This window comes from Phyllostomus hastatus, unplaced genomic scaffold (genome assembly GCF_019186645.2).
Source record: "Phyllostomus hastatus isolate PE091 unplaced genomic scaffold, TTU_PhHast_1.1 phas_scaffold_78, whole genome shotgun sequence".
Lineage (NCBI taxonomy): Eukaryota > Metazoa > Chordata > Mammalia > Chiroptera > Phyllostomidae > Phyllostomus > Phyllostomus hastatus.
Window position 1 is genome coordinate 23786521 of NW_025334041.1, and position 13556 is coordinate 23800076.

Below are 13556 nucleotides of genomic sequence, written 5' to 3' on the forward strand. Positions count from 1 at the left end.
GTGTAGACAGCCTGGGTCTTATCGGCTTCTCCCCTTCTTGTTGCCAGAGGAAAACTGCTTGTTGCTCTTCTTTCTTTCTTGGGCTTGGAAATTAATTGGGGTTTTTATTTCCTGAAATCACAGGAATAATGAGCGATTCCCTGCAAAGGTCTGTCTGTGAGCAACCTGCATTTCTAGACACACACTAATTATAGCCCAGCGCAGTGAGCTGCTCACCAGTTTTCCAGTGTCAGCCAAGGAGAGACAAAGAGGGTTGGAGGCAGTTAATGTCACACACTTACCGCTGCTGATCATTTGCAGGTTTGAATAACAGCTTTGTAATTCAGATTCTGCACTAAAAAGGCTTTCCAGATCAGGTATCACAAGGTTTCTCTGAGCCTGTTGCCTTCAAAAAACTAGCAACGTGGACATGGTCAGCATTAACTAGCACTAGACTGGATGCACCGTGTTCATCCTCAGACTTCATGTGTGTGACCTTAATAGGATGTGCTCTATACTGTGGTCAGTGGAGAGAAGCCCAGAAATGGAGGCTACTGGCCGATGAAGGCCCCCCCTCCTCCTGTAATGGAAGCTAATGAGAAACCACAACACATCGTGGAGAGAACCAAGAATAACAGCAACAATAGCTATTCTGATTGGGTACCTGCTGTATGTCGTGTACTGCACCCCTGTCTCGTTTAATTCCTAAAAGCATGCTGGGAAGTGGGGATTATTGTTTCATTCTCCAGTGTTCAAAGAATTTAAGTGAAGCTAAGTTAGTAATCTTTAAGATTAAATGCCTGGCAAATAGAAGAGACCAAACATACCCATGCTGTTTGCTCTATGCTGGGTATCTGAAACCACCTCCTGTGACTCAGAGTTTACCAATGAAACTGATTTGAGAAATAACTGCAGTGTACTGGGTGTCTTCTTCTTGTTTTGTCTGCCAAGTTCCCTCCCATTTTAATGTGGAATCAGCCTCCATGGCCTCTTGGCCATGCCTCTCCCCTCACATCCAACCATCTCCTTAACATCGGAGCCACTCTCTTATAGGCCCTCCACACCTCTGCCCACTGCCGATTGGCCCAGAGAGGGACACCTGCCCAAGCCAGGCCAATCCCTAGGGCCTTCCATCCCCAGGATACAGTTATTTGTGGGTGGGCATGTGAAACAGTAATAGGAGTAAAAAAATTATATTAGAGCTTTTTATGTGTGAAGCATTTTAGATTTTAACTCATCTTATTTTCAAAACAATCCTATGCTGTAGATACTGTTGTTATCTCCATTTTGCAGAGGTGGAGAGTTAAATCCAGTTGGTTAGACATCTTGTCCAGAGTCACATAGCTAGAAAGTTGCAGAGCTGAGACTTGGTTTGTATCAATCAGCTATTGCCACAGCAATGCTGGGTTAACAATTAAGTGGCTTAGCATATCATGTATTATCCCAGATCTGGCTGGCCCAGTCGGGGCTCTGCTGTCTGCTCTGATGGTCTTGGCTGGGCTCACTCACATGGCAGGTCAGCTGGGGTCAGGAGATGTGGCCTGAACCAGGCTGGGTGGGTGGCTGTGCTCCATGCATCTCTTATCCGTTCTGCAGATTTGAGGGCTGGCCTGGACAAGTCCTTCGTATGGAGTAGCCAAAGAGCAGGAGTACAGATGGAAATAAGAGACCTCTTGAGGCCCAGGCTCAGAATCAGCACACTGCTGTCTCCTCCTCATCCAAACATAGTCAAGTAGTAGGAAATGTAGTCCATCTTTTTTGAGAACTTCCAGTCAAAAGCAAAAGATAAAGATTCAGGGAGATGTGAAGAATTGGGACCAGTGCCACAATCCACCACAGAACCCCCTGTGCTTCTTTAGGAGTCTTCCACCTCAACCCAGGGAATTTCAGTCGGTGGTCGGCAGCTGATGGCAGGAGATGTGAAGCTTGAGACTGTCGGCACCCATACTTGCCAGCGTGCAGAAGAAGCCAGTCTGCAGTGGGGTGCGGGGAAAGCTGTGGAGACAAGACAGACAGTCCCAGGGTGGCTGTGATGCTGGGACCAGTTGATCTAAGCCGCAGCTGTCTCCCTGCCTTTCCTGTCATTTGGACGGTCAAGCCTGTTTCTTATGGCCTCACCTTAAACTCTTTTAATTTAAGGTTATTTTCTGTCAAATGTTACCCAAAGAGTGCCAAGCAATAGAACACCCTGTAAGTGAAAAACAAAACAAAACAACAAAGAAAAAGAAACCAGACTGCAGTAGTTCATGCTAACATAATTTCAACATACATTTTATGCATCTATTATTTGCACTGAATTATGTTGAAAACTGGGGGTTAGACAGAATGGGTGTGGCTGACTCTCTGTCCTCAGGATAAACAGCACATACACAACTTGAGACACTGCAAGATGAGTCCCATTGGCTCTCAAAAGAAGACAGGGGTCAGGGTGGAATTAAACTCTGACTTGGGCAAAACGGGAACGCGTCAGAGGGGAATCGGTGTGTGCTGTCAAGTTCAAGTGATGAGGAGGATGTCCAGAATTGGAGGGAGGGAGGAGGTGGATGGTAGGAAGAGGTTTGGTGAGGGGAGTGGTGGCAGGTGCAATGAGCAGTCATAGAGGCGTGACACTCCATGGTGTCTGATGAAGGGATCAGAATCAATCACATGGTGACAGATAAGGAATTTTAAACTGAAAAGTTGGTAGGAAGAATTTGTCAGTGTGCCACTGAGAATTATGCGCAGCTGGCAGAATTGTTCTGCCCTACTTAACAGACACTATGTCCCTAGGGGGCCATGGACTGTGGAGAGTGTCCCTTGAGATGGTCCTGCTCCTTTTATCCTGGCACTGAGCTCGAGAAGCAGCGTTTTCTTCATAATTTGGTTTCCCACGCAGGCTGTCCTCTAGGGAAGGCAGGCACTAACCAGACAATCCACTTGGCCTTTCTCTGTCTTAGCATATGTTTTAAGACTGACAGCCTAGTTTATAAAACAAACTCTTGAGCGTCTAGTGTGTGGTTAGGACTCTTTATTTTACAGAAACCCAGAATAAGTGAAACAAAAAGAGTTTCCCAGAGAACTGTCAGTTTAGCTTTGAAAGAAGGAACTTCAGGCCCCAGAACAGGGTGGGGCCTTCAGGACATGGGACCTGGAACTTCGTGTTCTACTCTCATCATTGTTTGGGGGATTTTTTTCTGAGGTCCTGCATTTACAGTCCACAAGCAAGAAGAAGGAGAAATGATTTTGCTAGTTCCAACTGAGCAAATCCTAAATAATGCATCCCATTGTTCACGTTTGGATGAATGTTCATTCATGGCACCCCACATTCATTTGTGGGGTGCCAGAGGGATGAAATACAGTGATTGGTCCAGTTCAGGATCATGTGGCCAAAGACGGTGAGAATACTGTTCCAACATTTGGGGAGGTGGGGAGGATATTCTCTTGGACAGACAAAATCAGTGTCACCACTTTTGTTTATCCTGAACCAATTGTGCATTATGGCCCCAGGCTAACGTGAAACTGAGTCTGAACCCACAAAGTGGAGGACTGGGCCCCAAAGATGGAGCAGCCTATTTTTACCCTGGCACCGCTCTTTTTGAGGTCATGATTTGATATGATGCAAATTGAATAAGTGTCTGGAAAGGTCACAAATTAACTCTGCAAAGGTTAACTCTGTGGGTAGAATAATTAAATTTAGACCGAGGTGGAAAACTCTGGCTGGGCACCAAATGAAAACAGGGAATGGATGCCTCTACCTCCTTGGCTCACTTGGGGAGGCACCCGTGTACCCGGTGGCACTGACACAGAAGATTTTAGCAATGTTCCAGATGCCCAGGGTAAGTGTGACAAGAGGAATAGCATGCCCAGAGGATGTCCGGCCATTCTCCAGAGCTCAGTCCAGGTGACAGGCAACTCTTCCTGCCTTACCCCCACCCCACCCAAGAAGTTCAGCATTGTGCTCAAACTGGCACAGGAGGCCTCCGCATTCACACATGCAAAGGTCAACAACTTTCCACCATTTCTTTTAGCCTTTTGTAAAACCAGGAAGTACTTAGGCAGATCAAAAACAGCTACTCATACAGTACTTGGTAAATGGAGGATATTTAAAAGCATGGCCAATAATCCAGAGTTTTGAAAGTGAAGCATGAAATATAACAAGAAAAGCAGTGACCATCAGAAGGCAAAGCCCCTGTCGCTCGTTCGGGCGCACTCTCGAACAAAGCACATCTTCTTCCATGATGTTGCCTCATCTGTGAAAAGAGCCTGTTGGACTGGTCAATCTCCAGGAATCTTTTTATGCTGAAAGATCTACAATTTCACTAGAATCTCAACCTGTCACTGGATTAATGCCTTAGTGTTTTCTCAGTAGGCTTCACTGCTAGTGAGGATGATGGGAACACTGGTGTGGGAGCAGTGTCTATATGCAACAGGGCACACCCCGAAAAAATGGAATGATCTGGAGGGTGGGCCCCTTGTAGTACAGGCTTCCCTCCTAGGTGAGTGTTCTAGGAGCCCATCTGCAATAGTGCACCAGCTGGTGTTGTGAGAGCTGTGTTCGGCTTCAGTGAATTTTTCCAAAGACTCCACACATTTGCCCACTTCATGATGGGTGGTTTACACGTGCACCTGCCCACACCGGCACTGAGTGTTCAGCGGTTTTTGACCTGAAACAGCATGATCCCAGTGCCCCACCCTCCCTATTCACCCCATCTCACGCAGAGTGACTTTTTTTTTCTTTCCCTGGATGGAAAAAGTCCTCAAAAGGAAAGGTTTTGCTGATGTGGAAGAGGTGAAACAAACATACAAACAAAATGGTAGAAACACTAAAAGACATCAAAATCGACAAGTTTAGAAACTGTTCTGAACAGTGGAAAGGATGTGTTAGTAGGTCCATTGCAGCAAATGGAGAGTATTTTGAGGGTGACTGAAATTTAAACATAAAAATAAATACACAGTTCTTTATAAATAAATTCCATTTTGGGGAGGCCCTCCTCACACTAAACCATCCCTAGTAATTAATTTATACAGCCTAGAAAAGCATTCAGAGCTCGGCATTTGGAACCTCCCAGATCTATGTTGAAATCATGCCTCTTCCACATTACCTGGTGTGACGGACATTGTGAACAGAGAATCACTAGGATGTGGCTCCTGCCTTTTAGGTGTAGGACACTCAACAGCGGCTCCTTGACTTTGAGTCCAGGAGAAATAGCAAGGTGAGCACGCCACATCTGGCCTTACACATCCCAAGACAAAATGTGCAGGAAGCAGGGAGAGAAGTGAGAATGCAGGCCAAGAGTTACAGAATTTTAAAATGGAAAAAAATGGTACCTTTTTTGTTCTTTCAGCAATGAGGGCTAAGAGCTAAAACAGGTAGATGGGCTCTGACACACAGATTAACAGTGGCCTCAAAAATGCTGTTTCATAAGGAACGGGACGGGGAGGCCCTTGGGGCACAAGTACAGCTCTAATGTCCTGTCAACACTGAAAATTCCGGGCAGAGCTGCATGAGCTACTGTGCCCTCCTCCCGCCACGTGCTGGGAGATGGGCAATTCCATTCAACCTCATCCTCACGTAATTTTTGGTTTTCTGACTCTCCCTATGCATGTTATATTGTTGTCTTTGGTGAATAAAAGATAATTCTTCCAGGTACCTGCTTCCTGAGGAAGGTGGGGCAGGGCTTGTGGTCTGTAGTTGACTAGGATGAGGCTTAAATCTGAACTTGGCAATGTACATAGCAATGAGGTGGGAGCAACATGGTCAGTGTGCACCCTTTACATCGTTTTGATTGTTAAACATTGTGGCTATATTGCCTGGTTTTAGAAATTTAAACTCAAAAGAAATTTGGGATGTTTATATGTTAAAGTAATACTAGCTTCTACTGCAACTAAATCACAAAACTCAAAGGCTTAACACAATATGTATTTACTTCTCCCTCACATAACATCCCAAAGCTCATGGTTTCAGGGACCTACACTCCCTTCAGAATAGGTCTCCTTACTCCTATGGATCTCAGAGTCCTCTGCATCCAGCTGGCGGGGCGGGGAGCGGGAGGAGGCATGGGCCTAGAAGTAGGGCAGTCGCTTCTTCCCATATTGCTTTGGCCAAAATGCAGCCCTGTGTCTACCCCTAACTGCAAAGGGATCTGGGAACATAGTCTGGCTGTGCATCCTGTGGGGAAGAGGAAATGAATATATTGAATAGGTGTTGTTTCTGCCACCAGTGAAATGACCTACCAAAAGAGAATTTTATTTATTTGTTGAATAGTTGAAATCACATGTATTACTACAGCATTGTTTTGAACTTGTAGCACTAAGTCACTCTTCTTACAAGATAGATTTGTTGAGGTCAATGAGTTGTGGACATTCACTATTCTCCTCCAATCATCAAATGCCTTAGTTTTAGTTTAAGGGCAGCCATGGAAAGATCTGTTATGAGGGCAAATCTTGAGGGTACACAGAACATTAGGACTCTGTTCAAGACCCTCTATTTTGTTTTCTTCAAGGAAGATGGAAGGTCACTATTCTATTGATGATTCTTAAGACATAAGACAAAGATCATCCTATGTCTCAAAGTGCCTTGAAGGTGGGCACTGTTACCACTGGGGTGTCCAGGAGTGAAAACATATTTACTTACTAGTGTAAAGAACTTGAGAATAAATCAATAATATTATTAGGGGTCTTCAATGGAAAACTGTGTGTTGTTTAGAGACACCTTTCCAGGGTTATCTGATTATAGCTTTTATTGCCTTTGAGCTATATTACAGTCGATGGCAAGGCAAATCATACATGTCTCTGCACATGCAAATGAATTCTGTCTGGTGAAGGGCTGGTCCTCTTATGAGTTCATTTGGAAATTCATTTCAAGATTCCTAATCTGGAAATGTATCTGTTCTTTGGATTCTTCTTTGAATTGGCTGTAACATCTGCCTGGTTCCGTGGTTAAGAATGTGTTAAATAAAATCTATAATGCATGTTCACTTTTTATCTGCACAAGAGTCATAATTTTATCCTCTTTTAAAATGTATCCTTTAACACTAGTAATTATTGAGAAACTGAGGATTTGCTAATACTGTCGAGTTCTGGACATTCACTAATCTCATCCACTCACCAACTGCCCTAGTCTTAGGTTAAAGGCAAGTCATCAAAAGATCTATTACTAGGGCAGAGGGCATCTGTCTCTTGTCAAGCTTTGTTTTCTTTCTTTGGTTTACTTACTTGTTTTGTTTTCTCTTTATGTTAGGCCTATCATCATTGCCAGAAAAGCTGTTAGGTAGTAAAGCATAAAAATCAGGCAATGGAACAATTTTGCTATCTTCCATTTCCATCCCCACCCCAACTGTTATGCCAGCATAAAATCCTAAGAAAGCCTGTTCTGCTGACATTTCAAGCTCCCACAGAAAATGCTGTGAATCTTCTGAAAAGACCTTATTTGCAAGATTTGCTCAACAAAGAGGTTGGATAAGTATCTTGGATTAAACCTTCAAAGCAGCAGGCCCTTGGTTCCTTCTCCTGATTAACCAGGGACCTCTTTGAAATTTCCTTTGTTATCATAATACATTTTCGGAAACCATCAGCTTTTACCATGAGAAACACTTTAGTAAACACACTTCTCTATGCATTTCCTCCTAATTAGCAAAAACTTTTATTTTTCACAAAAAATTTCCATGTATAAAGTTTATCTGCAAAGAATATTGAGTGTGAAGTATTATAGAATTAGATGGCTAATGGAAAGTGTATTTTTCCTACTGATAACATATCAAAATCGGTTACTCTGTTCATTAATTTCTAGCTGCTTAGCCTCCAGGAAGCTCAGAGCCATATTTGTGGCTTAACTTTAATAACTCAGTGGGGCTTGCCTCTCTGCATTCTACCTCTCTCCAGCTTTGACCTTGGTTCCTAATTTATATTTTACCTGTTCCTGATTTTATTTATTTATGCTTATTTTCTTCTGTTTTATTGTATAGATTATATAAACCATCTCTAATTTCTCAGGAAGTAGTACAGATATAAACAAATAAATGTATACAAGCCTCTGCATTGAATCTTATAAAGAAATTCCTGGGAAAAATGACAATTTCCTTTGTCATTGTTCTCTCCTGGTATACTTCATTCAGAGATGATGAAGAAGCACTTAGTTATCTTACTTACCCTGTTCATGTGCTATGTAACTATATGAATCCAAAGTCATAGTAAGGTCAGATTGCTGTGTCCCAATTCCTGTAAGGATTTACCTCATAGAAATGACATTGAATTTTCTATTTCTATACATTTCTCAGCCATATCACCATTTATTACAAAAAGTACTTTCTGATTACCAGAATCTCATCAGTCTTTTCTATAGACATCTCATAAGGGAAAAAAAAAGCCTGCCATTATGCTTACAGGTTAAAATGCAACTAGAAGAGGCCTGTTCATGGGATTTGAGTTGCATCTAAATGCCCTGGTAACCCAGTGCTTCCCAGATCCCTTTACAGAGGTGAAATCCCCATAGAGGAACTCAAGTGTTGCCTTAAAGAGGGAAAACAAAAGGCTTGGTTAGCTGCTTTCCCAACGAGTTGGGGAAAGCCCACTTGATGGTGTGGTATTAAAAGCACACTGAACTTGGAGAACCAAATGTGGGTTCAGGTCCTGGTTTTACAGCTCACTAAAGTGTAGTTTCCTGTACCTATGAAACATAGGTAATCATTCCCCTTAGCTTTTGAGGGGTTGTGAGGAGTCAGTGTGAGCATGTCAGGCATGGCAGTAGGAATCAACTCCGTGTGTGTGAACCCAGGGCTCTTTAAGTTTCTGTCTTTCCTAATGACCAGCTGCCGTGCTTGGACAAGCTTCAGCAACACCTCATCCCAGGGCTGTCCTAGCCCTAGCCTTGAACATGTCTCATTTTGCTTTAATTACCTATGAGGAAGCTCATTTACGAATTTATTTGCCCATGTGTGGCAGACAGCACTTTCCAAAGACAGTCACATTCATCTCTCCCATTCCATAAGCTCTTCTGCAATGTGAAAGTAAAGAAAGGAAAATGTGGTCTGGGAAAGGATTTGATATCCAGTCTACAGTCATTCACTTTCTCAACATGGACACCAGTGTTTTGAGTTGTCCTTTTGTTTGTCACCTGGCGGTTTAGTGAGGATGGATGGGATGAGTGCTTTTTTAAAAATATAAAATGGGAAATGGAAACTGGAAGACTCCTTTCCAGGAGTATTAGTTTGGGGGGAAAATATAAGGAAGTGAGAACCTGAAAACTGATTCCTTTGGGGGATGTATTCTCCAGCTTGCAGGCTATTGCTCTTCACAACCACTCTTCCGTGGCATGGTAATTTGAAAACTAGTTTTATTACTAGAAGCCAACAAATCAAAGTGGGACTGAGCTCAATATTGAAAAAAAAATAGTTAACTTTGATTTAACAAAGATTCTTCTTTGTATTTCTCAGAATGCACTGTGACTCTCCAGGATGGTGGAGGACATTCTCCAAATTGATTTGGGTGTGAAACTGTTTTTGTTTTTTCCATCATATGAGAAAAGTATTCAACTAAACATGCTTTGGGAAGTACTGACTGTATAAGCTATCTCTTATCCTGTAACAAAACACCACACATTTAGCTTCAAACAACACACATTTATTATCTCACAGTTTCTGTGGGTTGGGAGTCTGGATGCACTTTGCTTGATTTCCTGCAAGGCTGCATTCAAGGTGTTGTCCAGGGGTGGGTCTCATTTGAGTGTTTGACTGGGAAGAGCTTCATTCCAATCAGGCTTTTGGCAGAATTCATTTCCATTTGGTTGCAGGACTGGAGGTCCCATTTTCTCATTGGCCGTTCCTTACCACTTGGGTCTCCTTTCATCAAAACCAAGTGAGTGGAGAGTCTCTTCACAAGATGTATGCTACCATCTTATATAACATAATTATACAAATGTCTTCATGTTCACTCCATCATCTTTGTCGAAATCAGTTGATTAGAAGCAAGTCATAGGTCTCACCTGCACTCAAAGGGAGGGAATTACAGAAAGGCATGGATATCAAGAGTTAGGAATCATAGTGGTAAGAACTGCAAAATGCTGTGCAAAGGACTTTGTCTACCACCCACACTAAGAGAACAAAGCAACTTCTATCGACTCAGGGCTGCATTCCTGGAAAGACAATCCCAGCCCCTTAAAATGGCTGCCTGAGAAGGCTCAGAAAAATTTTTTGTGTCTTCTAGCTAAAATCTGACTCCCTTTTCATAGAGCACTTGCTTTAGAAAACTTGGGATTGTAAATCTTTTCTCTGTCTCTTTGAGACTTTGGCGCCATGACCTGGGGCTATTTGGTACAACCGAGGAATGTCCTTGTCAATGACCTGGAAGCCATTCCATTAAATGCAGTCATCATGAGAGATAGGGTTCTTGTCCCCCATTCTCTGTGGGAGGGTAGCAGCCTAACTCAATAAACGCCAGTTAGCAGACACAAGCAGCCTAATCACATTGACCAAATTCCCCTCATGACATCCTTTAGTGCTTTTCTATTAGCACACTCAGCATTTAAATGGCATCCTGTTTCAGTTTCAGAGAGTTGAACTCAGTTTACATGGGAGTGCCTTTCTCCTACTACAGCACCCTGAACAAGATCTGTCTTGCCACCTTTGACAAACGTCCAACTCTGTTTTCTCTGACAGGAGCAACCTTAAGAGTTGATCTCCCACAATGACCTAGAGGTTTTTGTATCATCTTGCTTTGCATTCTAACATATATCTACCTTAGTAAAACTGAGCTTCAATAAGCATTTGTGGATTCTGTGTTTGTAGAATAGCTTCAGTATTTCTCCTCTTGTATAATAGACATGATCCTAATGGGTGGTGACTGTTTTATAACAAATTAATAAAAATTAAAGCACGAGGAGACTTCGATATTGATAAGAGCCACAGGCAGAGAAATACCATCTGGGTTGTAGGTCTGGCTCTGACAGACCAGCCCAAGCAGTTAGCAGGGGGAGATGAATTCTCTTGGTGGTAATGCACGGTTACCTGTAGGTGTTTGGGAGGGGGCAGAGGAGACAGTCTCAGCCTTGCTGGAAGACAAAAACTGAGCTGGAGTGGGTAGCATAATGTGTGACCCAAGTCCCACCCAATGGGAAGTCATTCTTTTCCCCTGAGGAGTAAGGATAATCTCAGCAGAAAAAACATTCCATTTATGCAGCTCAAGTCTGAGTTGGAAGAACTGACAAAATGCAAGGAATTGGGGCTCTATAGGAAGTATGTTTGGGAAGCGAGCCACACATGGCCTGGGGCATTGATTGAGCCCTTCTGTTAAAGAATCCTTCTGAGGCTGTGTTGGGTCTATAAGCGGTGGCTGCATGTGTTCCCTCTGGCCTCCTCCTCACAGGACCATGGTTGACTAAAGAGCAGGGTCCTGCCCCTTGTGGTGTCCTGTGAGGAGCAGGTCACTGTCTGCCAGACACCTCTTCTCTGACCCTGTAGGGCCAGTTCCTCTGTGTCCCGCAAGACTGTACTTCCAGCCCAGCTCCTCAAAGGGTGTATGTGATTTGTAAATCATGATACACCAAACCAGGAGGAGAAGATGTTCACCAGGCATTGAATGAGTACAGAGCAAGAGGGTTTTGCAGGTGGTGGTGGTTTGTTTTGCTTTTCAAGGGAAGCTCAGAGCTTCTTTTATGTTTTATAATATAAACTATGAACACGAAGAGCTGAGACATTTTATCTGTTCAGTGAACTGCAGAAAGTGCAAACCTTTACAAGCCAGAGAAATGTATCTTCCTTGTGTGTGCTTAGAATATTTAAAGATGAACCTGCGTCTAGCTTTTTTGTTCTCAAAATTTTGGAAATAGCATTCCATGAGATCGTATCTTTTAAAAAATTAATTGGTTCCAATTTTGCAAGAGTGTTTCAAATCAACTGTTATTTCCCTAGTTTTGTATCACCTTTCATATTTCAAACTATTATCATTTTTGTCATTGCAATGTCACAATATAGTATTCTTGAAAATACGATTCTTAGGAAAAGTATTCCTTCCCCACCCTCAGTGACTGGATCCAAAGCCACAGTAGCTCTAAAATTAAATTAAATTCTATATAGATTTTTGCCTCTTCTTTTATATTTTATTATCCCTCCCAATATTTAGACCTACTTTTCAAGAAAACTATTTATTAATATTTTCATGGAAAACTTCATTTATATTTTTCCTTCATTAGTTGTTTCATTGTAGATTCTTCATTTTAACATTGTTCTGGTCATAGTAAGAAGCTTCAGGCCTTGCTCTGAGTATTGGCCACCAAGTTGTAGATTCTGGCCTAGGACCTTGAATATCGACTGATTTTCTCTTCAGGGCTTGTTTAGACAGTAATATTCTTTGCGCTTTGGGTTTCTATCATTATGTGTAGCTTCCCTGAGCTCCTTGGTTAATATTACTAGCTTTCATTTTTCTATTCTTGCTAGATTATGATAGCTCTAAGCTTATTTGGGAATAAAATGTTGTAATGAAATTATAAGAGATATGATAGAGAAGATATTTCATAAATTTAAAACTATTTGAGAAAAAAGAAATGATTTAATATCTATCATGTTCACTACTTGTTTAATCTTCACATTGCAGATAAGTCTTAGTGATCCTGGTCTGGGAAATAGTCTGTTTCCAGTGGTCCTAACCATCACTGCATTTGTAGCTGACCACTCTCCACCCACAGCTGATCGGATGTGGGGAAACATGTGATACAAGACCTGTGTCAGGTTACCTCATGTGAGACTAGAATTTGTTGAAAGTTCCTAGAGTTAGAAGATCAGGAGCTTGTTATGGTTAATTTGAAATCTTTGATGGTGAATACTCAGAAAGAGATGATTTTCACCCACGTACCCACACATACAAACAAGGGGGTGGGTGTTGGTACTGAGATTAGCTAAGAAAAGTAAGTGGAAGACTACAGAAAAGAATGCTGATAATTAGCTACCTTCATTCCAGCCTGTCTGAGGCTTTCTGGCCCTTGGATTCTATTAAAAATACCTGCACTCACACGTAAAGTTGTCTTTGACATAAATAGGCTTGAGTGGACTTTTATTCTTTACAAACTAACTGTTCGTGACTAAGAAATTTTACATTCCTGTGAAAAATTGGATTTGAAAATTAGGGCTGACTTTTCTTTTAAAAATAGTAGATTGAACCCGTGTTTCTCTCTGCTGCTTCTCTAAGAAGCAGTAAAATTGCAGTAAAGAAATAAAAGGTTGTATAATGACAGGGACAAGTAAAAAATGAGGTCAAAGTTTGGACCAGTGGGAGGAGAGCAGGATGAGCGATAAGTGTCTTAGCTAAGCGGAGAAGATAAAGCACAGGAGCTTGAAAAGCAGGATGAGAATCAGACTAGTCTATGTCTCAAGCCCCATAAAGACTCAAGAAATGGGACCATCTGGCATGGTGGGAAGCTGGAGTGAAGAGTGAAGCTGGAAAAGAACGTGAATAAGGAACAGACATTTAGGTGCATTTCCCCAACCTGCCCAGTCAGGCGAGTATCCCTCCAGCTAAAGAAAGGGAGTCATTCCCTGCCTGAAGGAAACCAGAGTCTCCAGATGAAGGGACAGAGAGGAGGCTCCCTACTGACTGTGAGGTTGAGTGAG

The 13556-nt window shown here is 42.4% G+C and overlaps 1 protein-coding gene across 1 annotated transcript in view; it reads right to left on the reverse strand.

The window, feature by feature from the left end:
- Positions 1-9574: 9574 nt before the first annotated feature.
- PHF14 (PHD finger protein 14) overlaps positions 9575-13556 on the reverse strand; it is a 182497-nt gene continuing 178515 nt past the window's right edge. The window contains exon 19 of the mRNA XM_045828012.1: positions 9575-9937. Coding sequence (XP_045683968.1) covers positions 9914-9937 — 24 coding nt within the window. The 3' untranslated portion in view covers positions 9575-9913. The remainder of the gene's footprint in view (positions 9938-13556) is intronic.